The sequence below is a fragment of the Halichoerus grypus genome, chromosome 13 (assembly GCF_964656455.1).
Source record: "Halichoerus grypus chromosome 13, mHalGry1.hap1.1, whole genome shotgun sequence".
NCBI classification, from domain to species: domain Eukaryota; kingdom Metazoa; phylum Chordata; class Mammalia; order Carnivora; family Phocidae; genus Halichoerus; species Halichoerus grypus.
Window position 1 is genome coordinate 63,490,231 of NC_135724.1, and position 26,512 is coordinate 63,516,742.

Below are 26,512 nucleotides of genomic sequence, written 5' to 3' on the forward strand. Positions count from 1 at the left end.
ATAACTTTCCAGCTTTTGTTTTACCTTTGAAAGTTCAAGTTATGATGTGAGTGTGTGTGTTTGCCCTCTCAGCAGCCAAATTCATTTCTCTTTATGTTAGGTCACATATAAAGAAAAGATACCTGGCTATGACCTGAGTGTCTCAAGCTTTAAAAGTCGCAAATGCTGGTTCTTGGGCCTGGCCTTTGTGATTCTGATGCCAAAGCACTGAAGAGCACACTTTAGAAAGTACAGTATTTCCTTGAGCTATTCGGTAAGTGAAAACCTTGGTTTAAGCCCAACTTACAAACTGAAGCACACACACATAGGAAGCAGAAATGGGTAATTAACCCATGGGGTCTGGTGCTCCGTGGAGGTGCCACCTGGGGCTGGGGGGGGACGGGCAGGGCTGCTGGCTTAGGGACCTGAACTCAGTCTGACCTTACTGAGGAAGGCTGCAGAGTGTGACGAACCCTTTGTACCGCTCAGTGGATGCCAGGTCAGGGGCAACTGCAGGGTGTACTGATAACTACACAGAACACTACAGTAGAATAAGCCTGGTAAAGAATTATGAAAAAAATTACATTAAGCTGAATGTATCAATAATGTAGGCTGGATAGTTGCTCAGTTGCTGGCCATTTACTCAAGGTAGGATCATGTGTAACAACTCTAGGTTTAATTCCATATAAATAGAAAACACCTGCATGTACTCTGCCTTTTTTTTTTTCCTCCCATGTTGTAAACTTAGTTAATTCTGTCTCTATGAATTGGTGACAGGCATAGTTTCTGTCAGGGCAGTGACAACAGCGGTTGGGTCAACTCTTGCCTTGCAGGAATGAGGGGCTAGTGTTGCCAGATATTCACATTCTTCAAGGGATTCCAGAAACTTCCATATCTCAGTCAGAGCTGCACTTTTTAAAATGTTGGTTACTTTCTTTCTTTCACTTTAGAAAATGCTATGTAGGCCAACAAAACAAAACACAACCCAAGTCACAGCCACCAATTTGTCATCTCCAGGAACTGCCTGTTTTCCTTCAACATAATAAACTGAGAGACAAGGGGAAAAAAGGCCTAATACTGGTTCGGACCCTCACGCCCCTTTTTCTTACTAGACAAAAAGAACTCTTTCTGAAAACATTCATCCATTAACCAGCAAAACTACTGACCATGATTACAATATCAAATTCTAGAAAAAACAAAACACATATACACACATAGGTTTAACACTATAAATAAGTTGACATGTTTAAAATAATGTTTTACCCTTTATTTTTCAAAGTTTGCCCCAATTGTACCATTTATTTTGTATAGAAGGATAAACCACCCATAGCAATATGCTGGGGCACTACACAGAACTGAAGGAAAGGAGCTTCATTACACTGACCATGGAAGACAACACCTGTTAGAAAAAATAAAACCGACGCAATAAACAATGAAACGCAGAGATGCCGGGCGCGTGCACGAGAGGAGATAAAAGCAGCAGAGCCGGCTCCTTACCTGAGGAGTCTTCCGACGGCTCCCACCGGTACTGTGGGGTGGAGTACAGGTCGGCTTTGGCAGGGCCGTTCTCGATGGGCAGACTGGGGTGGATGGTGTGGTAGTCTACAGGATTGCCGTTCACAGTCACCAGCAGGCCCTGGCAGGGGAGCGCGGGACAGAGGCACACCTGTGACGAGAGCTCCAGTTTTCAGTGTAGACATTGAAAACTGCCTCCTTGCCCTATGCTAGCTAGACAGAACCCTGCGGTGAGACACTGACTGAGAGCTGAACAGGGTCGTCAATTACCCACTTGAGCAAAAGGAATTGCATACATTGCTCTGCTCACATCTATCTTCCAGAGTGGTCCCAGTAAAAGCTGAATCTGATCTTCTTGTACTTCTGCTCAACACCATGCAAGGCACCCTCTGTTCTCAGGACCAAGTGTAAAGCCTGGGAAAGGCAGGCTGAGGCTTCCTGATCTGGTCCGATCACCTCTCCAGCCTCTGTTCTCATGGCTTCTCCTCCTAGCCCTCCCTCCAGCTATTAGAACTCCAGACCTTTCCTAGGCCCCAGCCAGAGCACCCCTGCCTTGGACCCTCCCCACCCTGCCCACACCCCGGTGTAGCTCTGCAGAGGACTAATGCAGTCTCAGGTTAGCTGGCACCCCCTCTGGAGATCTTTGCTGATGCTGCCAGCTTGCAATTCCTGTGATGAAGCACTTCGTACGCTAAGTGCAATTTCTTGTTTTTTTCCCTGTCTCTTTGGCTTTATGCTATGAACATATGTGTGTGTGTGTGTGTGTGTCCGTGAACATGCAAGACTTCCAATTCAAATTATGTAATAGGTCTATCTGCAGAGAAAATTGCTTCTAAAAACCCTCCAACGTGGCTTTTAAAAGTTTAAATACATTCCGTATGACTATAGTCGAGCTCATGTTGTATGAGTTAGTGTTATAACAGCAATAAACCAGATACAATTTCTACAAGAAAAATATTCAGAAACTTAGGGAAATTTTATAGATCATTAAAATATACTCAAAGGAGCTAATTCCATTTATATCACTTCTACATCACTTACATGAGCATAAATGATAATTCTAAGAATATACTAACATCAGATGGTTTGTAGTCATCTTGGGTCATGGATAAAAGCTGCAAAAAGCAATGCAGGACAGCAATGTTAATATGTGAGCAAAAAGCACTGCAATGTTTATATATATATCTGTAAAGTTTTACTATGCACATACCCATTCCTTCAACTAGCTAGATGCTAGTATGTTAAAATTGCCATGCGAAATATAGAGGGACAAATAATTGAACCGGATGTTGCTATTTATTGTAACTGTTTTCCAGCTTCTGATGTTAACTTTTAATTGTGACAGCAAATAACCAGTCACAAACCACGTGACTACAAAAGTTGATCATATTTTTCAACTGTTTTGTTTTAATAGAATAAACTGCTTCATTTAATACTCCCCAAACCCTTGAGACCTCTGCAAAATTCTGAAAATATTTACTTTTCAAGAAATAGAAGTTTCATACTAAAGAAAAATTGATTTGTAATGCAGGTTGAGATTATTTTAAGATTTACATATTGTCTACCACAAACTAATTATTACATGACTATGCTTTTAAACTATATTAGCGCCAGGTGGTTTGGACCCCCCACAAATAATAAGCACTTTCTGTGCTAACGGTTCTCCAACTTTTTTGGCTCAGGACTCATTTATAATCATAAAAATCACTGAGAGTCCCAAAGAGTTTTTAATGATGTGGGTCCTATCTATCAGTATCTACTATACTAGAAATTAAAATGGAGGCCTTTAAAAATATTTATTAGTTCATTAAATTTTTCTTAAAATTTAACATATTCACATCAATCATTTCATTCAAATAGCTATATTTAAAAAACAAATAGTGAAAAAAGTAGTAGTATTTTATGCTTTTGCTTATCTTTTTAATATCTAGCTTAAAAGAAGACAGCTGGATTCTCGTATCTGTTTGTGCATTTAATCTGCTGTGATATGTTATTCTGGCGGAAATATATGAAGAAAATCTGGCTTCACCAAGCTTTGTAGTTAGAAAAGGAAAGAGTATTTCAATTGGCTAGCCAGGAAATTGTGGACAATTTTGTTTTCTTTTGTTTTGATACTACACCAAACTCAACAAGTGGTATTAACCCGAAGATGAGCTGCTACTTGGAATCTGAAATTGTATCAATGAACGTTTCACACTCTGTTACATTAAAATCCAGGGCTGTATCATGTGTTGGTGATTTGCAGGCAGTGAGTTATACAGTCTACCAAATATTGACACATTTCATTACACAATATTTAAAAAGTACATTTGTTAATTCGATCTCACCACTGATCTCATCAGGGAGGTCCTCAAGTATGGGGAAGTTTTCAAGCTCTGAATAGGGGATACAAGTTTTCTAATATTCTAATTTTCACTCAAAAGTTCAAATTTTACCACCGGCAACAAACGCCGTCAGCTGTTTGCCTTGAAGTGTTGGGCTCACTTCATTTACTTGCCAGGACTTCTCTGCCAAACACCCATCTCTGAATACCCGTAATTTGTCCACCCGCGGCTCCTTCCAGGGGCTGTGGTGTGTGGTGGGCGACAGCGAGTTCAGATCACACTTCCTACACCTGGCCAAGTGCTTCTCAGCAGGACGCCATCACACTTTCACACGTGGTACTTTGTGCGACTTCCCATTTTGCCACACAGGATATTAAAAAGACGTGAGCTCCAAAGTGGAGATTTAAGAAAATGGGTAACTGTTTTTGGCTCATCAAGGATATTCGTAAGTGAACTGGCCTTGCTGCTTTGTTTTCTCTGAGTGCACAGCCCCGAAGGGCAGGGACTGTGGCTGTGGGGGTTCCTGCCACCCCCTGGGTTGGCTCGTGCTTTTGTATCAGTGTGTCAGCACAGTGAAAAGAAGGGATGTATTTTAAATATTATTTAAAAAAAGAGTTGTGAGCTCGTGGATCCCCGTGAGGGTCTCAGGAATCCCCAGAGGTCCACAGACCTCCATTTGAAAAATTCCTAAGCTATCCTCTATGGCGATCTGTCATTTAGTAAAAGGAGCAGGTTAATCTGACACACGGCGTGATGAGAAAGGCCCCTGGAAATCCTCAGACATCTTAGGGCACCACATGGGCCTGGCAAGGCCATCCACCGCCTAAGGCAGCTCATTCATTGTTTTGCCCTCACTCAGCACATGGCAGCCATGCTGAGATTAAGGCCACGCGTCTTAGAGAAACTCACCTGCCACCAAATAAATTGGAAAATCTACTCCTCAATTCTCTAACATGCTACCAAGCAAATGCTTTGTATCTGTCATTACAACATTGCAAATGGGCATATTTAATGAGTCAATATAGCACTGAGTTGAGTTCAACATGGTCAATAAATGCTCAAAGGGTTATATGAATTACCCATTGTGACTCACTTTTCCTTGTCAATCCATACGGTTGCCTCGGTGTAGTAAGAGATACTTAATCATATTCATATAGACCGTTTTGTTCTTCTCTAAGTGGTTACTTGAGTTATTATTGTGGCCGGCTACCCAATAAAGTGAAATTATTTTCTGCAATGTATTTCAGCACTGAGACTTTCCCTGCCCGGTGCTAACAGTTGCTGTTATTTTTTGCTTGTTTTAAACACAAATTTATTTTTTTTAATGAAGTCTTTCTTTTGAGGATGAAGAGACTTCATAGAAAGCACTGAAATATACAATGGTGTTCTCATGGGGTATGGTGAAACCATATTTTCCTTCGGAAGCACTGGGTTCCCCTCTCTGAATAGAGCTCTCTGCTACCGAGACATCAAAATCAAACTATTTCTATAAACTATGGGCAATCTGCGTTTGCATATGATACATGACTCATATTTAGTAACATAACACAAAAGAAGCAAGATAAATTAGGAAATGGCAATTGCTTTCTTGTGGCTTACTTTTCTCTCATCAGTTGGGTAATGGGTGGCATACCACAGGCTCCGCCTCCTCTCGGCTGTTATTTGGATGGGGCTACAAGCCAGGGCTCTGTCCTCTTCCTTCGTCCTGTCATCCTGCACCTGAGACACAGAATAACCCACAGGACCAGCTCTGCTTCCAAGAGCAGTTCCTTCAGTGGCCTGGCTGACCCAGAGAAAGTTTTTCACCCGTGCCTTGATGATAATTTTTTTTAAATTAATGTATACGATATATGGGATTTCATCAAGACATTTTAAAGAATGACACCAGTGCTACCTTGTAAATGCTCAGCACATCAATGTTACATCCTGATCCCTCCTAAGCCCCGTAAATAACAGAGATAGGCTCTCATGTGCAAGATCCACACCTTCCCACTGTGTATTCCAAACTACACTACGCAAATGGTTTTTAAAGGAAAAACCTTCAAAAAAGTGGTCAGTGGACTGTGTGACCCAGCCATGGGCAATCTTTGATTAAGAAGAAATTAAGTAAATTAAAGAGGACACGTTCTGCATGGAGCACTGGGTGTTATACGCAAACAATGAATCATGGAACACTACATCAAAAACTAATGATGTAATGCATGGTGATTAACATAACATAATAAAAAAAAGAAATTAAGTAAAGGCAGAATCATCAAGAGCTTACACACAGCAGTAAGGAAGAACATATCTAATAAACAAAACCATCACCTTGCCTTATGGGGCACTGGCCTAAATTAGACAATTGGTCTAAAAGAGACATAAAGAGAGAGAGTATAAGGGGCAGAATGCCCTTGAGTGCTTTTGTATGGTTTCCCAACAAAGGTGCTCCAACAAAAAGGGCATTAACACACCTCTGATACTGAAGTGCAGGAAGGGAACTTAACAGTCTTGGTGCCCAATTTCCAGGTTCCAGTGTGCCAGGGTAGAGCACCCATAGGCAGTACCCAAACGCCCTGGGTGGGAGTTCATGCTTGCCAGGTGGGAGCCATATACTATTTAACTCTCGACACCTGCTTCTCTCTCTCTCTCTCTCTCAAACATGCATCATAGACTTTCACCTCAGAACTCACATTTGCTGGCTGGCATTTTTCATGAAATGTGCCAGGTTATCTGGAACTATGATATAATCAGCCACCTGTCTTCCATCATTGCCTCAATGAGAAAGTGCTGTGTCCCAGCCCATTTAAAATATTGGCCACCTGAAATGTTGACGCTAGTATGAATTAGGCCCTGTTCTCCACACACCCCTCTAGACACTGCAGGCTGGAAGACTGCTATTAACTCGACTTTCCTTGGTCCCCAGAGGGCCCGAGGCTGAGGAAGCCGAATGTCTCATGGGCCTGAGGGGCTCTAACACAGCCTTCACCCATATGGAAGCATGACAACACGGGCACAGAAGCCCCTGACGTTCTGTGGGGCTGAGATCTCACAAAGTGAAGAACACCTGGAACTCTTATTAACTTGGATGCCTTAAAGTAGTTTCCATCCCTTGTAAGACATTGCTCAGAAACCATTCCCATAATATGTTTTAATTTCTTTGGTATACACTTTTATTTGCACATATGTGCACATCCCTTACCTTCTGAGCATTTATGGAGGAAGTGAACACAATGACTTCACGTTAAAGCATTTTACGGGCACACACACATTTTGGGAGAGAGTTGGAGAAAAATGTAACAAAATGATTGGGATTCCTTATGACCCCATAAAGCGTTTTGTTACATGCAGCCACCATCAGTGGGCCCAAAGAAAGACACCATATGAGAACCCTGTGAGCAAAAGTGCCTCTGTGGCCCTGGTCACCCGGGGCTGTCTGCCCAGTGGGGAGGGGGTATCACACAGGAGGGAGGACAGGACAGAGCCCCATTTCTGCAGGGAGCACTTCTGGGGAGGGACAGGGATGTGCATCTCCCCAAGTGCCATTGTACTATCTGACTCGGATCCCATTTACTTGTTTTGGACGGCTTTTTCTCTTGTAGAATGTCCAGTTCCTCTGAGTGGGGCCCTCTCCTATGGGCGATGCTCTATCCCTGGCCCCCAGCTTAGCATCTGAGAAAGGTGGCTTTCAATAAATATTCGCTGTCCACCCATCAGGCTGCATGAGTGAATGTGTGGACAACAGTCTTGTGGGTGTGAACACAGAAAAGGCCCTAATCTAGAAGTGATAAGAGAGGACGCAAGACTTCATGCAGCCATGCTCATTAGGAATGGCTTCTCAGGTGTGGATGTTCCCCTGGTAGGTGGTGGCGGAGAGGTGTGACAACCCTCGTCTACGCTACTTTCCTCCCTCGTGTGCTGATAAGCTACCTTAGGACTGAGCTCCTTAGAGTCAATTAGAGGAAGAAATGAAAGTGGCTGAAGGTTTCTCTCACCAAAAGGGAAAAGAGAGAAGCTGCCCAGGCTCTCTGGCCCTGCCCTCAGAAGTGCCATGTACTGTGTTAACATCCCACAGGAATAAACCAGTTCTCTGTCATGCCTAAAGGAAACCCCCGGTCCCCACGCCACACAGTGGGGTACTCAGGAGGCTCCAGGCATCACTGAGAGCTGGGGTGTCCCTCTCCCATCCACAGATGTCAGAGGTCTGAGAAGTTTCTGAAACTCCAGGCACCATGAGAACAGGCTGGGTAGTCCTGAAGGCGTAGCTTTGTTGTCAAACGTGGGTTCGAAGCTGATTTCTACTGCTCAGACCAATTTACCTCTCTAACCTCATTTTCCTCATCTCTAGGATGGGTACGCTACCTATTCTTCAGAGTTACGTAGTGCATGAAATGAGATAACGTATAGGAACAGCCTCGCGTATGGCCTGGCACTTAGTAAGTGCTCAATGAAAATGTCTCCAGTTCTCCTCAGCACTGACATTCTTGCCAGCACGTGGTGACATATCGAAGGGAAACCAGGCTTTGTTCTAAGAGCATCTGTAGTCACATCGTGCTCTTTGCAGAAATAAAACACGAGAACCAGAACACTATAGTTGTTTTGGAATATAGGAATGAACCATTTCCCCTGGAGTTTCAAGATTACTTTGCCCATAAGATCTACAAAACCTTTCGATCCTTACAAGGGGCTCCTGTAGCCAGATGCGGATGAGCGTTGCCAGCGTGTAGTACATCACCAGCAGGACGATGGGGTTGGCATGGTGATACCATGACAGGTCTGGGTTTGCTATGATCTTCCAGGTGCTGGAACAGTCCGTGTGAATGACTGATTTGATACCAAACAACCTGTTTAAAAACAAAGGAAAATATTAGGAAGATACAATAAACTACATGTCCCTAACTTAGAATAAAAACATCTTGTTTTTAATATACTTATGAGCTAGCCTAGGCTAATCCATCCTATTCTAGATATTTCATTACTCTTCTGTATATACAACTATATCTTTAAATAACATGTACACATATAATATACATATAATACAAAATATACATTCTTAAATCATATATATGTGTGTTAGTGTGTGTGCATGTGTGTAAAATCAATGCCAACAGTAGCCACCTGATCTTTACACTGGCTCAAAAATCTATCTAACACTATCTAATCTAATACGATGTAATGCTAATACCGTTAATCTAACTAATTTATCTAATAATTCCTTGCACACCTATTAGAAATTTACATTTTAATTGCTAATCAGCCCTATTAAATCCCTGAATTACCGAAATGCCAAGTATGTGGTAACATGTTACTAAGGTCAGTTAAATGAGCACCTATTTTGTTTTTGGCAGGATTTAGTATTAGCTATTCAGCTAATGCTGATATTATTGGGCAAATATTGAAATTGGACACAGTTCTATGATTCAGCCATAAAAGCCAAATATTATATACTAGAGTATCTGGAAGATATATTTCTGTCGAATTTCATTTATGGGCAATTTGGTAATTTTAAAGCTTTATAATTAATTATTTATTTTGAAATATAACTTTATGAGGCTTGTTAAATTTTGAAATGATTTACTTTTTATGATATTCCTACTATATAATCAGAAGGTATCTGACTCTATAATGGGAAATTGTATAAATATGATTAATTTAGAAATTCATTTTATACGAGGTTTTTCTAAGAAAGGATTTTACTAAGTGAATAAAACTTTTACGTTAAGTGAGTCTCTTTCTATCGTTTGTATCTCTTAGATGAGAACTTCCTTTAATTCTTATGCTACATTCTTAATTCAGTTATAAGATCTTCAAGGACTACATGTCCCTCACTTGTAAAACCTCTCAGGGCTCTTACTGTTTTCTATCACAAGGCAAGTGAATTGCTCAACATAGATTTTAAAGTAAGCTAAATAGAAACTAAACTTTCTTCAATTTTATCAGAAAAATATGTTATATTAGAACTTGCTCTTATTACAGGGCTTTTCTTCTAAGTCTAGCCAGATTCTTTGTAGTTAGCATTAGAAAGAAAAATTTCCTGCTAACAGAAAGAGTTAAGTCCCTCTTAAAATGGTGTAATGTTCTGGAAATTGTTTTGCAGTCCTAGATTAAAATGTCAATTTCCTGTATACAGTGTGTGGAAATGAAAGCTTTGAAATTTTGAATCAAACATTAGCTGAAAGTCTCTGGATTAATCAGGTGGTAGGTTTCAGCCCCTGTGTCTTTCCTCTTCTTGTCCCACATCTGGCACATGCGCCAGCAATGACTTCATCCATCATCGGTTTACAAATACCTGTATTGCCCCATCAGAAAGTCAGTAATTTCTGCAGCTGTCTGTAAACTGAGCCACATGCCTCCTAAAAGTCCACACTGACACTCCACAACTTACTGATGATACCATGGCTTATTCCAAACTGATTTTGCACACTTCTATAAGAATACTGAGGATCAGTCTCATGTTTTGTACTATGAGTATGGACTACCAAGCATGGGTAAGAAGCTAGAGAATGATGGATTGTCGTACACTTTAAGGAACTTCTTCTAACAGAACTGTGCAAATACTCTAAGACCTAAGAGTTCTCTTTTCTTTTTTCTTTTTTTAAATAGGCTGGATACTATAGAAAAAAATTTTTTATGTAAGATGGGAAGTTTGTACTTGAAGTTTCACATCCTTTGTGGCATTAAAAATTCCAGGATGCTGTGCAACGTCCAACTATTATTTAACTTACTTAGTTTTTTGTGAGCCTCCCATAATCCAGAATTGCTTCTTAATATTGACATTACAAAGAAAAGTGGAATTATTGGGCCTGGCCTCCAGGAACTCACTCTCGATCTCACCACAGTGATGGGACATGCTTGTTTGAGGAGAGCAAGATGTTACAGAACCCCTTCTGTCTGGGGGTGTTTCTGTCTGGGAGGGTAGTCAGGAGGAAGAATGTTACATGTCAGGATAGTAAAAAAAAAAAAAGGGTGGATGAGTAAATGAGAGAAAAGAGAAGTCCTGTGAGATGCTGCCAGGCTGTAGGGTTGGGCTGGGAAGAGAAACGGCACAGGAAGAACAATCCTCTATTTTTGTTACTGGTGCATCACCGGATATTTATAAGCTTCCTTCCATCTTGATGATTCCCACATAACCGTTACTGTATTTACAGTGGTCCTAGTTCACATTGATTGAATAAAAATACCTATATTGTTTCTCAGTCATTAAAATACTCAAAAATGACTATCTTATATTTCTACATAGAAATGTCTCTTTGCCTGAGAAGTATGGTGACACAGCTGTGGAGTTATGCACTCCTGTTTATTGCTTATTTAGAAGCAGAAAGACAAAGCTTCTCTCCTCTATGTATTTGGAAGATCCTTGGACCCCAGGCTGGTCTGTCAATAACAGACAAGGGTGCATTTGGTAGGTGGCTCATGGTCTCTAAAATCCAGTTTCTTATAAAACCTAACAGAGGAGGGGAGGAGCAAGATGGAGGAGGAGTAGGAGATCTAAATTTCATCTGGTCCCAGGAATTCAGCTGGATAGGGATCAAACCATTCTGAACACCTACGAACTCAACAGGAGATTGAAGAGAAGAATAGCAGCAACTCTCTGAACAGAAAAGTGACCATTTTCTGGAAGGTAGGACGTGTGGAGAAGTGAATCCAATGCGATATATGGGAGGATAGACGGCGGGGGAGGGGGCCTCCGTCGGCCGCTTCTGGCAAGTGATAGAGCTGCGGAGCACAAAATCGGAACTTTTAGAAGTCTGCTCCACTGAGGGATGTCGCTCCAGTGGCTAAGCAGGGGGTGGAACCTTCGTGGGACAGTGTGGTCTCAGGGCCCTCGGGGTCACAGGAAGACCGGGGGTGCCTGAGTGCGGCAGAGCTCCCAGGTATCGGAGCAGGGAAGCCGGCTGCAGAGACGGAGCCCAGGCGCGGGCTCTCAGCTCGGGGTTGTCATAAACCGTGATCCACGGCACAGTCGGGCCACTGCTCCTCCAGCAGGGACCCAACCAGCGGCAGATCCGGGGAGACTCACCTTCCTCCCCAGGGAGGAGCGGCGCGGGAGCGCACCGCAGGGATCTGCTGGGTTTGGAGACTCCACGCGGGGTCGGGTGCCAGAGATAGAAACGCGCGGTCACAGGCCGGGTGAGCATGGAGTGTGGCCGGAGACCGGGGAGACGGGAGTGACTGACTGCTTTTCTCTGGGGGCACACTGAGGAGCGGGGCCCTGAGTTCTCGGCTCCTCCGGGGCGGAGACTGGGAGGCCGCCATTTTCACTCTCGTCCTCCAAAGCTGTACGGAAAGCTTGCAGGGAACAAAAGCTCCTGAGAGCAAACCCGAGCAGATTACTTAGCCTGGACCGGCAAGGGTGGGGCAATTCCGCCTCGGGCAAAGACATTTGGGAACCACGGCAACAGGCGCCTCCCCCAGAAGATCAGCGAGAACAGCCAGCCAAGACCAAGTTTACCGATCAAGGAGAATGGCAGAACTCCAGCGCTAGGGGAATAATGCACATAGAATCCATGGCTTTTTTACCATGATTCTTTAGTCTTTCAAAGTTAATTTTTTTAATTTTCTTTTTTTTCTTGAATTTTTCTTTTTCCCTTTATCAACCAACATCTTATCAATCCTTTTTTTAAAAAATCTTTTTTATTTTTCATTTTTAGAGTCATATTCTATCCCTTCATAATAGTTAACCTTATTTTTGATATATATATATATATATATATATATATATATATATATATACACATATATGTTGTTCTCTCTTTAAAATTTTGGGATACAGTTTCTTTTTTTTTTTTAAGATTTTATTTATTTGACAGAGAAAGACACAGTGAGAGAGGGAACACAAGCAGGGGTAGTGGGAGAGGGAGAAGCAGGCTTTCCGTTGAGCAGGGAGCCTGATGCGGGGCTTGATCCCAGGACCCTGGGATCATGACCTGAGCCGAAGGCAGACACTTAAAGACTGAGCCACCCAGGTGCCCCGGGATACAGTTTCTTCTAACAGACCAAAATATACCCTAAATTTCTAGTGTATGGCTTTGTTCTAGTCTTCTGCCTGATCACATTATCTCCCCCCCTTTTTAAAAAAATCTCTTCTTTCTTCTTACAACCAACTTCTTATCTTATCAATTCCTCTTATAAAATCTTTTATAATTTTCATCATTACAGTCATATTCCATCCCTTCATCATATTTACCCTTATTTTTGTACATATATAAGTTTTTCTTTCTTTAAAATTTTGGGAGGCACTTTCTTCTAACAGACCAAAATACGCCCAAAATCTAGTGTGTGGCACTGATCTATGCACCACCCTAATCATATTTAATCATATTCTGTTTTCTTTTTTTCTTTATTTGTTTTTTTATCTTTTTCTTTTTCTTTTATCTTTTTCTTTTTTCTTTCTTTCCCTTTCTTTCCCCCTGGTTTTAGGACTCTTCTGATTACTTTAGTGTATGTTTTTCTGGGGTTGTTGTTACCCTGTTAGCATTTTGTTCCCTCATTCATCTATTGTCCTCTGGACAAAACGACAAGATGGAAAAAATCACCTCAAAAAAAAGAACAAGAGGCAGTACTGACTGCCAGGGACCTAATCAATATGGACATTAGTAAGATATCGGAACTAGAGTTCAGAATGATGATTATAAAGATACTAGCTGGGCTTGAAAAAAGCATGGAATATATTAGAGAAACCCTTTCTGGAGAAATAAAAGAACTAAAATCTAACCAAGTTGAAATCAAAAAGCTATTAATGAGGTGAAATCAAAAATGGAGGCTCTAACTGCTAGGATAAATGAGGCAGAAGAGGGAATTAGTCATATAGAAGACCAAATGATGGAAAATAAAGAAGCTGAGAAAAAGAGATAAACAACTACTGGATCACGAGGGCAGAATTTGAGAGATAAGTGATACCATAAGATGAAACAATATTGGAATAATTGGGATCCCAGAAGAAGAAGAAAGAGAGAGAGGGGCAGAAGGTATATTGAGCAAATTATAGCAGAAAACTTCCCTAATTTGGGGAAGGAAACAGGCATCAAACTCCAGAAGGCACAGAGAACCCCCCTTAAAATCAATAATAGTAAAATAGTATTAATAGTAAAATAGTAGTAAAACTTACAAGTCTCAGAGACAAAGAGAAAATCTTGAAAGCAGCTCGGGAGAAGAGATCTGTAACCTACAATGGTAGAAACATTAGATTGGCAACAGACCTATCCACAGAGACCTGGCAGGCCAGAAAGGACTGGCATGATATATTGAGAGCACTAAATGAGAAAAATAGGCAGCCAAGAATACTATATCCAGCCAGGCTGTCATTGAAAATAGAAGGAGAGATAAAAAGCTTCCAGGACAAACAAAAACTAAAGGAATTTGCAAACACAAAACCAGCCCTACAAGAAATATTGAAAGGGGTCCTCTAAGCAAAGAGAGAGCCTAAAAGTAACATAGACCAGAAAGGAACACAGACAATATAGAGTAACAGTCACCTTACAGGCAATACAATGGCACTAAATTCATATCTTTCAATAGTTACCTGGAATGTAAATGGGCTAAATGCCCCAATCAAAAGACACAGGCTATCAGATTGGATAAAAAAAAACAAGACCCATCAATATGCTGTCTGCAAGAGACTCATTTTAGACCCAAAGACACCCCCAGATTGAAAGTGAGGGGGTGGAGAACAATTTACCATGCTAATGGACACCAAAAGAAAGCTGGGGTGGCAATCCTTATATCAAACAAATTAGATTTTAAAACAAAGACTATAATAAGAGATGAGGAAGGACACTATATCTTACTTAAAGGGTCTATCCAACAAGATCTAACAATTGTAAATATCTATGCCCCTAACATGGGAGCAGCCAATTATATAAGGCAATTAATAACAAAAGCAAAGAAACACATCAACAACAATACAGTGATAGTGGGGGATTTTAACACCCCCCTCACTGAAATGGACAGATCATCTAAGCAAAAGATCAACAAGGAAATAAAGACTTTAAATGACACACTGGACCAAATGGACTTCACAGGTATATTCAGAACATTCCATCCCAAAGCAACAGAATACACATTCTTCTCTAGTGCCCATGAAACATTCTCCAGAATAGATCACATCCTAGGTCAGGTCTCAACCAGTACCAAAATATTGGGATCATTCCCTGCATGTTTTCAGACCACAGTGCTTTGAAACTAGAACTCAATCACAAGAGGAAAGTCAGAAAGAACTCAAAAACATTCAGGCTAAAGAGCATCCTACTAAAGAATGAATGGGTCAACCAGGAAATTAAAGAAGAATTAAAAAAATTCATGGAAACAAATGAAAATGAAAACACAACTGTTCAAAATCTTTGGGATGCAGCAAAGGCAGTCCTAAGAGGCAAGTATATAGCAAGACAAGCCTTTCTCAAGAAACAAGAGGGGTCTCAAATACACAACCTAACCCTATACCTAAAGGAGCTGGAGAAAGAACAGGAAATAAAGCCTAAACCCAGCAGGAGAAGAGAAATAATAAAGATCAGAGAAGAAATCAATGAAATAGAAACCAAAAGAACAGTAGAACAGATCAACATAACTAGGAGCTGGTACTTTGAAAGAACTAATAAGATTGATAAACCCCTGGCCAGACTTATCAAAAAGAAAAGAGAAATGATCCAAATAAATAAAATCATGAATGAAAGAGGAGAGATCACAACCAACACCAAAGAAATACAAACAATTATAAGAACATATTATGAGCAACTATATGCCAGTAAATTAGATAATCTGGAAGAAATGGATGCATTCCTAGAGATGTATCAACTACCAAAACGGAACCAGGAAGAAATAGAAAACCTAAACAGACCTATAACCACTAAGGAAATTGAAGCAGTCATCAAAAATCTCCCAAAAAGAAGAGCCCAGGGCCAGATGGCTTCCCAGGGGAATTCTACCAAACATTTGAAGAGGAATTAATACCTATTCTTCTGAAACTGTTCCAAAAAGTAGAACTGGAAGGAAAACTTCCAAACTCCTTTTATGAGGCCACCATTACCTTGATCCCCAAACCAGACAAAGACCCCATCAAAAAGGAGAATTACAGACCAATATCCCTGATGAACATGGATGCAAAAATTCTCACCAAAATACTAGCCAATAGGATCCAACAGTACATTAAAAGGATTCTTCACCACGACCAAGTGGGATTTATCCCTGGGCTGCAAGGTTGGTTCAACATCCGCAAATCAATCAACGTGATACAATACATTAACAAAAGAAAGAACAAGAACCATATGATCCTCTCCATAGATGCAGAAAAAGCATTTGACAAAGTACAGCACCCTTTCTTGATCAAAACTCTTCAGAGTATAGGGATAGAGGGTACATACCTCGATATCATAAAAGCCATCTATGAAAAACCCACAGCGAATATCATTCTCAATGGGGAAAAACTGAGAGCATTCCCCCTAAGGTCAGGAACATGGCAGGGATGTTCACTATCACCACTGCTATTCAACACAGTACTAGGAGTCCTAGCCACAGCAATCAGACAACAAAAAGAAATAAAAGGCATGTGACTCAGCAAAGAAGAAGTCAAACTCTCACTGTTTGCAGATGATTTGATACTTTCTGTGGAAAATCCAAAAGACTCCACCCCAAAACTGCTAGAACTCATAGAGGAATTCAGTCAAGTGGCAGGATATAAAATCAATGCACAGAAATCCGTGGCATTCCCATACACCAACAAGACAGAAGAAAGAGAAAATAAGGAGTTGATCCCATTTACAATTGCACCCAAAACCATAAGATACTAGGAATAAATCTAACCAAAGGGGCAAAGAATCTGTACTCAGAAAACTATAAAATACTCTTGAAAGAAATTGAGGAAGACACAAAGAAATGGAAAAACGTTCCATGCTCATGGATTGGAAGAACAAATATTGTGAAGATGTCCATGCTACCTAGAGCAATCTACAGATTCAATGCAATCCCCATCAAAATATCATCCACTTTTTTCAAAGAAATGGAACAAATAATCTTAAAATTTGTATGGAACCAGAAAAGACCCCAAATAGCCAGAGGAATGTTGAAAAAGAAAAGTAAAGCTGGTGGCATCACAATTCCGGACTTCAAGCTCTATTACAAAGCTGTCATCATCAAGACAGTATGGTACTGGCACAAAAACAGACCCATAGATCAATGGAACAGAATAGAGAGCCCAGAAATGGACCCTCAACTCTATGGTCAAGTAATCTTCGACAAAGCAGGAAAGAATGTCCAATGGAAAAAAGATGGTCTCTTCAACAAATGGAGTTGGGAAAATTGGACAGCCACATGCAGAAGAATGAAACTGGACCATTTCCTTACACCACACACAAAAATAGACTCAAAATGGTTGAAAGACCTCAGTGTGAGACAGGAGTCCATCAAAATTCTAAAGGAGAACACAGGCAGCGATCTCTTCGACCTCATCTGCAGCAACTTCTTCCTAGAAACATCGCCAAAGGCAAGGGAAGCAAGGGCAAAAATGAACTATTGGGACTTCATCAAGATAAAAAGCTTTTGCACAGCAAAAGAAACAGTCAACAAAACCAAAAGACAACTGACAGAATGGGAGAAGATATTTGCAAATGACATATCAGATAAAGGGCTAGTATCCAAAATCTATAAGGAACTTATCAAACTCAACACTGAAAGAACAAATGATCCAATCAAGAAATGCGCAGAGGACATGAACAGACATTTTTGCAATGAAGACATCCAAATGGCCAACAGACACATGAAAAAGTGCTCAACATTGCTCAGCATCAGGGAAATCCAAATCAAAACCTCAATGAGATACCACCTCACACCAGTCAGAATGGCTAAAATTAACAAGTCAGGAAAGGACAGATGTTGGTGGGCATGCAGAGAAAGGGGAACCCTCGTACACTGGTGGTGGGAAAGCAAGCTGGTGCAGCCACTCTGGAAAACAGTATGGAGGTTCCTCAAAAAGTTGAAAATAGAGCTGCCCTATGACCCAGCAATTGCACTACTGGGTATTTACCCCAAAGATACAAATGTAGGGATCCGAAGGGGTATGTGCACCCTGATGTTTATAGCAGCAATGTCCACAACAGCCAAACTATGGAAAGAGCCAAGATGTCCATCGACAGATGAATGGATAAAGAAGAGTGGTATATATATACAATGGAATATTATGCAGCCATCAAAAGGAATGAGATCTTGCCATTTGCAATGACATGGATGGAACTGGAAGGTATTATGCTGAGCAAAATAAGTCAATCAGAGAAAGACATGTATCATATGACCTCACTGATATGAGGAATTCTTAATCTCAGGAAACACACTGAGGGTTGTTGGAGTGGTGGGGGGTGGGAGGAGTGGGTGGCTGGGTGATAGACATTGGGGAGGGTATGTGCTATGGTGAGCGCTGTGAATTGTGTAAGACTGTTGAATCACAGACCTGTACCTCTGAAACAAATAATACATTAGATGTTAAAGAAAAAAAAGAAGAAGATAGCAGGAAGGGAAAAATGAAGGAGGGTAATTGGAGGGGGAGACAAACCATGAGAGACTATGGACTCTGAGAGACAAACTGAGAGTTCTAGAGGGGACGGGGGTGGGGCGATGGGTTAGCCTGGTGATGGGTATTAAAGAGGGCATGTACTGAATGGAGCACTGGGTGTTATACGCAAACAATGAATATGGAGCACTACATCAAAAACTAATGATGTGATCTATGGTGATTAACATAACATAAAAAAAAAGAATTAACTTAGTCCTCAGCATGAAAAATAAAAACAAAAAACCTAAAAGAATTGGGAGTAGGGAGGGGGTGTAAGCACATGAACAAAGAAAGGGCATTTTCCAGAAGATCTTATGCAAAGTGCTTAAGATCCACAAACTCTTCTATTTTTCAGAGGATGGCTGGAGAGACAGCTTCCTGTGTGATGGTCAGTTCCCAGTAGTAACATATCAGATCCTTGGGGCACATGCTCCTGCTTTGGTATCTGGCCTGTCTTGCTCTGCTTTCTATTTCATTCCCAACATCCCTGACCACAGAACAGGTCCTCAGCTTCTTCCTGGACAATTATAACACAAAGGGCGGTCTCTAGTTTCTCTCCCCTCTACAGTGTGACCATTGCTAGAGTCACCCTCAGAAAACTCAAGTTCAGCACTCCACCTTCCTCTTCCTATTTCCTATTCATTCGATGTCTGGAGAATAACCCCAAGTCCCAGCAAAGTATCTCTCAGGCCTTGAGCAGCCAGGTCTCTTCTCCTTTCTCCCAGACACCATGAACTCAAGCTACACTGGGCTATTTAGGGTTCACCATAAAATCTCAGCCCCTTTGGTCTTGCTACTTCTTGTTTTACCAGGGTGATTTCCAGGTAGTTGTGACTTTTCAGGGGTTTCCAAATCAACGATTGGGGTATGTGTGCCAGGGAAACTTTGTCTCAACACTCCTTGGCAATGCAAGTCTAAGGCAGCAGGCCAGGAAATGCTCACAGACTCTCAGATAGCTCTCAGGACAACTCCAGCCCCACCCTCAACTGCATCCCGTACGTAATCTACACATAACAGTGTATTCCTTCCAGGTATACTCAACCACCCCAAATTACTGCAGGGGTCCCCAGAATATCGGCGGCCCAGGAATGCATAATCATATAACCATCATAGCCCATCACCTGAACCCTCATGCTCATTGATGACAGTTGTTGTTGCAGAAAGCATTAATTCTTCATTCTTTCTTTTGGTCCAAATGGTTGCTATAATTAATGTAAAGCTGATACTCTAAAAGCAATTTCGAGCACTCTTCACTTAGGCTTCTTTTTCTTGTTCTTTTCTGTTTTTGTGGGACATCCTGGACATCATCAGGGCCTACCTCTTGGGAGTTAGGGAATCCACCTCTGGGAAACGTATGATTTCTAACTGGAAAAAGTTTGTCCTGCCCAGCACATCCACAATAACGGTATTTGTAGTCTTAGTTTGTGATTGGATTATTGTTAGTTTATGTGCTTATCTCTCTGCCCAGCTTGATTCTAATTCCTTCAAAAAAGGATATGTGTTTTGTCATCTTGCTTTGATGGAAGCACCTAGGGTATAGCAAGTTTTAAGTGTAAGCTTATGGAAATGAATTAAAAGCACCAAGACTAAGTTATACCATGAAGTTATAGTAGGTGACCGTGGTTATAGTAGGAGTAGAGACTCAGGGATCGCAAAGTTCCTGCTTTTGAAAAAGAAAAAGAGAAAGAAAGAATGGGAAGGGACCATAGTTCACAGGAGAATTCTAGAATTTTTAGAGAAACATTGCTGCAGCCTAGGCCACACCATCCATAATTTTAGTGCCCTCAGTCTGGGAAATAAGAACACAGAATAAGAGCATAACAAAGGCATTGCAAGAACACTTTATCTAAATTCTACCTTGAATCATATGTAACATAATTATTTTTGTTCTCCACAGGCTGCCAATAAGAATTTGGAACTTTATCTTTTGGATGGATCAATAAATAAATGTATATAGTCAAGAAGTAACTTTTTCAACTCAAGAGGTTGATAATTAAGAAGCAATGAGAGATTCAAATACCCAATAAGAGCAAAATCTGGAGCAGTCTGGATCATTCCTTCAAGACCCCAAAACAGCACTTTACCCAGATTATTATGTGTAAAAATTCATTCCACACCTTTTGATAGAAGAGGACATCACAGCTACAAGAAGTATCTCTGATCACAGAACTTTGGTTATTCTTCCCCTGCAGGCCCAAGTGGACAGCTGACTCTCAGCTCTGTTGGGGGCTCTGTGGGCTCATTGTAGACACCTCTCCACCTGCCAGGGGGCACTTGCTTTGCACTTTTTTTCTCTTCCTCCAAAGCACTCATAATATCTGACAACATATGGTGAATATGAATTGGCAACGTATTTGTTTCAATTTGCACATGTTGGCAGATTTATAAAACCTCCACCTGGTTTCAGGTTCACTCCAGACCACATCTGCTTGGTCGCTAGTAATACAGAAACCTAGCCACTTGCAAAAAATATGTAATACTGAAAATAACACCACATTTAAAAAAATCTTAATTGTGGTAAAATACACATATCATAAAGTTTACCATCTTAGATGTTTAAGTGTACAGGGCTGTGGTATTAACTATAGTCACCATGCTCTGCCACCAGAACTATTTCATCATGCAAAACTGAAACTCTGTACCCATTACACAATAACTCCCTATTGCCCCCTTCCCTCAGCTCGTGGCACCCGCCATTCTATTTTCTGTCTCTATGGATTTGACTCCCTAGGTCACTCATACAAATGGAATCATGTAGTATTTGTCCTTTTGTGTCTGGCTTATTTCACTGAGCATTATGTCCTCGAGGGTCATCCCTGTTGTAGTCTGGGTCAGAATTTCCTTCCTTTTTAAGATTAAATAACATTCCATTGTATGCATGGACCACATTTTGTTTATCCATTTCTCTGTAGATGAATACTTTCACCTTTAAGTCATCGTAAATAATGCTGCTATGACCACAAGTGTTCAAATATCTCTTCAAGTCCTTGCTTTAAATTCTTTTGGACATAGCTGCAGAAGTAGGATTTTTGGATCACAGGGTCGTTCTATTTGTAATTTTGTGAGGAACCTCCACGCTGTTTTCCATTGTGGATACACCATTTACATCCCCACCAACAGAGCAGAAGGGCTCCAATTTCCCCACATTGTTCCCAACATTTGTTATATGTTCTACTGTTTGATAGTAGCCATCCTAGTGGGTGTGAGGTTGGACATCACATTTTTCATTTAGCCTTTTCTTCTTCAGATCTCAGAGCTCTTTATGATCCAGGCCTCTCATGATACAGGGAGCATATTCTTCAGTTAAATAAGCATTTGCTAACGAGAGTGGATGAGTATGCAGTTAGGTTGATAGAAGTCTAGGCAGGTTTTAAATCCTCTTATGAAACCAGGGAATATATTCTTTCCAACTAGAATCAAATGATTGCTTTGGGCAATAATTGTCTAGGGAAACTATCTTTTAACAATCTTCTCATTTTAACCTTAGATCCTTCAATAGAAATAAATGGGGGACTGAATGGAGGGAAGAAACAGAAAGGGCAGGAGAGACAGGTATTTCTTAGGAAGTGTGAGTGAGAAGTGTGGGCTGTAGGTTAGGAATCAAGCTAAGAAGGAAGGAGTCCTGCTGAAGCCTGGCATAGCTCCATCAAGACGAGAAGATTTTCCCATTGTCAGACCTCCAGGGTGCTTGCTTAGCCATTTCTATTCCGGGACCATTTTCCCTAGAAAGGGGTTTGGTGGCAGACTCCAAGAGTCCCAGTGCTCCCCATGCTGAGTATTCTGGAAGTTCATGAAACACAAGAAGCCAAATGAATCAGCAGTCATTATCACTGACCATTATACACACTCACCTGAGTCAGGTGAGTACCCAGGAACAAAAAGCAAATAGACTTCAAAGAGGGAAAGGTGAAGCCTCCTTTCTGTAAGTAAGTCAAGGTTCAGAGGGAAGCATAGAGCCTTTGAGATGAACTGTGTTTGAAGGTATAAAGCTAGCCCTAAGTGCAGTTGCCCAGAAAAGGTCCTTGGGGACCTGATCTTTTATGCAAACATGGGTACCCTGAAGAAGCTTGTGGAAGTAACTCAGGGGTAAATCACCAACTACTTAAAAATAACCAACTTTTCTTTTTTCTTCTGGCTCTGCCCGCTCTTTCCCTACCCTGATGACCATAAGTCTAAGGGTAACAAAATGTGGGTTTATTTTTAAAGGTCAAAAAAAAGTGATGAAGATTCAGGTGGTACATACTCTATAATATTTTGATTTTAAAGTTAATCAGAGTTAAATGGCCTTAGCATGAACTCATAATAAACTTAAAAATGATCAGAGGCTGTAGAGCTCAATGAAAAGAACAGGAATCTAGATATGGATTCCAATCCTGCCTGAATTATCAGCTGTGTGACCTTGCATATGGCATTTACACTTTTCTGAGTCTCAATTTCCTCCCTTAGAAAATGAGGCTAGTCAATATGTATATTGAAGAGATATTGTGAGAATTAGAAATGACAGACATAACATTTAGAAATAATTCTCCTGCCAGTTCAACTTGGAATTGTTGAAATGGGGTTTGTAAATATCCTATGTAAAATAGTTTCAAATTGCAAGCACTACAGCCAGTAAATTTCTTTTCAAATCGGACAGGTATTAATTTCTTCCTTGCATAAAAATATAGATCCAGATAGGTTAAGCTGGAATGATATATCTATTTTTTTGAACAGCAGTATACATACCGAATGTTTGGATTTGGTGATGTTAATGGGAAATAAATGGAGAATAGTTTCTTGACAGTACATTCAGGTTATAATCTAAATATTCATATATACTTTTTAAAAAATATTTTATTTATTTGAGAGAGAGAAGGAGAGAGAGCAGGGGGAGGGGAAGAGAGAGAAGCAGACTCCCCGCTGAGCAGGACCCAGTGCGGGGCTCCATCTCAAGACCTTGAGATCATAACCTGAGCCAAAGGCAGATGCTTAACCAACTGAGCCACCCAGGTGCCCCATAAATAGCCATGTATACTTCCGTCTCACACAGAGAACATACCTTTCCTGCTCTAAGGAAAACCATTTCAAAATTCTACCCAGTTACACAACTCACCAGCTGGATCCCTACGTGATGCTTGGTCATTTCTTACAGTTCAAGAAATACTCCATATAGTTCTGCAAAATTGCACCAAACAGTAACATCACAACTGCAGCAAAATCTCCCATTGGGAAATAGAGAGTTTGGGCAACACACCACACTACCCGGCTGTAGTTATTATCAAATCCTGCTAGATGCTAGACTGGAATTGATTGGGACAACTTCCTGCCTGGCAGACCAGTAAGTCTCTTGTTGGCAGCTCTTGGTTCTTCTCATTAGGAAGGACTTCCTTGTCCATTGTCTCTCCTGATCCATTGATCTCTGCCACTATGAATCCCATCGACTCCCCAGACCCATCTCAACTGTTATGTGTGATTGACACTTTGGTGTATTTAACGTCTATAGTCCTCATTTAAGCACAGATCACAATGTCTCATATCATTAGTCTTCCATTATATGTCTGTGTCCTGTGTCTTGAAATAGGTTGTAAACTCCTTAAGGGCCAATATCATGCAGTTCTTGGCATCTTCTATAGCACCTACAATAGTTTTCCAAACAGCCCCCACTCAGATTATTACAAGCATGGCCCTAGGAGTAGCCTTTCTAATACATTTTCAAGAATAATTCAAGATATCTGGGGCGCCTGGGTGGCTCAGTCATTAAGTGTCTGCCTTCGGCTCAGGTCATGCTCCCAGGGTCCTGGGATCGAGCCCAGCATCGGGCTCCCTGTTCAGCGGGAAGCCTGCTTCTCCCTCTCTCACTCCCCCTGCTTATGTTCCCTCTCTCGCCGTGTCTCTCTCCCTGTCAAATAAACGAATAAAATCTTTAAAGAAAAAGAGTAATTCAAGATATCACTTATAGATTTTAGATTTAAATCGTGTAATCAATGCAAAAACAATGCTGCAAACACAAGCATTGCAAAAGTATTTTTCAAGGACTCAGGTATGAAGGTCTTGAAATTGCCTGTTTCTTTGATCAGTTTGACACTGTCTTCTCTATCAATGTTTAACACCTTACTCAACAGCCCAAAGACGAATGGTTCAAGGGTGGTTGATTCACTGAACATCATTCAGGTGTGTTCTCTTTTCCCTCCTGATGTCCATAATGCATTGCTGCTGTGCACTCTCATGCTCTTTCTTTCATGGTCATGACTTCAGCACTGCGTCCTCAGACATGGTATCTCCACAAAAGTTCATTGATAGGTGGAGGAAAGAGGAATCTCATTCCAAGAGTTTTTTATTTGCAGCTCCAAGTTTCTACCTAGAATCACTTCTCTGTAATCTGAAGAACATCCCTTAATGCTTTGTGTAGTGCAGGGCTGCTCGTGCCAAATACTGTTTCTATTTCTCTAAAAAAACTTTGACCTTTATTTTTTCCACCTACATCCTTTAAGACACATATATACATTGATTTTTTTCTTTTCTTTCAGCAGAACTTTAAAGATGTTGTCCAATTGCCTTTTGATGTGCATCATTTCTGGTCTATGGCAATTCTTATCATTGTTCCCTTGACCATACTGTATTTTTCTGTTGGGTTGCTTTTAGTATTTTTCCCCACCACAGGAATTACAAAATTTAGTTATATTGTGCCTTGGTGGGACTTTTTTGTGTTTGTTTAGATTGAGGTTTGTTGAACTTCTTGAATTTGTGGGCTTATATACTTTATCATTTGGCGAAACACTTGCCTGTTACTTCTTAAAATATGTTTTCCTGTCCTCATACCTTTCTAAGACTCCAATTACACTTATGTCAAACCTCTTGAAAATATCCTACAGCTCACTGTGGTTCTGTTTATTATTTTAATTTTTCAATGTCTTTTCCCTCTTTGTGCTTCAGAGTTTGAATAACTTCTAAGTTGATTAAGTTGATTCATCTTTTCTTCTGTGCTACCTCATTTGCTCTTAAGCGCCTTCACCTACCAAAAAAAATGGTATTTTTTTAAACCTCTCCCAGTTCCATTTGTTCTTTTTTTTTTTTTAAAGATTCCATTTCTGTCTTCATTATGTTCATGTTCTTTAATCTTGAATATAATTAAAAGAGCTGTCTTAAAGAGCTTGTCATTCCTAGGTCATCTCTTGATTATTTTTCCTTGATTCTGTATCTGTCTAATAATTTTCAACTGGATCCTGGATATTGTAATTTTTATATTACTGAGTGTCTAGATTTTGTTGTCCTTCTTTTTTTATATTTTTTAATTTAATTTCAATTAGCCAACGTATAGTACATCATTATTTGTTGTCCTTCTTTAGAGAGTGTTGACTTTTGTTTTGGCAGGCAGTTAGGTTCCTTGCAGATCAGCTTTATCCCAGCAGGTTTGTTCTTAAGTTTGATTGTTGTAGGTCTGGAGTACCCTTTACTGTGTAACTAGTTTAACTGTTACACTGTTAACAGACTCAGTAGAGTAGTCTCTCCATTCTGATTGGCTAGAAAACTAAAGTGCTTTCCCAATCCTCTGTGAGCTCTGGGACTTACTGAGTTTACACTTCCTCAATGTTTGTTCTTTCCCCAGGAGTCTTGCTTTGTCTGGTTTCACGGAGTCTCACCCTATGCATGCACCCTATGCATGCAGCTGAAGTATCTGGGTGACCCCATGCAGATTTCTGGAGCTCTTTCTCTGTCCTGCTCCCTCCTCTCCTTTAGTCTGTGCCACAGATTTCAGTCCCCTCAGCTTCTCCAAACTCTTTTCTCTTTTTCTGCAACCCAGCAAGACCACCATGCTCTGCTGGGATTCACCTTCCTATACAACATGCAGTAAAGTCTATCAGGTAGAAAGCTGGAGTAATCATAGAGCTTAACTTGGTTGTTTCCCTTCTGTCAAGTACCACAATCCTGTATTTCCAGTTGTCCAGTGTTTGAAAACAGTTGTTTCATATGGGTTGTCTAATTTTCACTGTGATTATGGCAGGAAGGCTATTCCAGTACACTTTATATAACTTTTAAACACCTGCCTGGCTAACACACATACACACTTGCATAATGGTATCTGCCTACCTATCTACCCAGAAGTAGGGGGTTCTATTTAGAAAATTTTTATCATAGATTTACCATCTGTAAACACAACCTGAATAATAAATATCTAATCCAAAAGCCCATACATAAAAAT

The 26,512-nt window shown here is 40.7% G+C and overlaps 1 protein-coding gene across 3 annotated transcripts in view; it reads right to left on the reverse strand.

Moving 5' to 3' along the window:
* Window positions 1-26,512, reverse strand: part of PIEZO2 (piezo type mechanosensitive ion channel component 2) — a 492,797-nt gene that overhangs the window by 133,070 nt on the left and 333,215 nt on the right. For all 3 annotated transcript variants that reach the window (XM_078060633.1, XM_078060632.1, XM_078060634.1), the window contains exons 8-11: window positions 8,479-8,641; window positions 5,418-5,537; window positions 2,571-2,609; window positions 1,477-1,615 (exon numbers count right to left, since the gene is read on the reverse strand). In XM_078060633.1, the coding sequence (XP_077916759.1) occupies window positions 1,477-1,615; window positions 2,571-2,609; window positions 5,418-5,537; window positions 8,479-8,641 (461 nt within the window). The remainder of the gene's footprint in view (window positions 1-1,476; window positions 1,616-2,570; window positions 2,610-5,417; window positions 5,538-8,478; window positions 8,642-26,512) is intronic.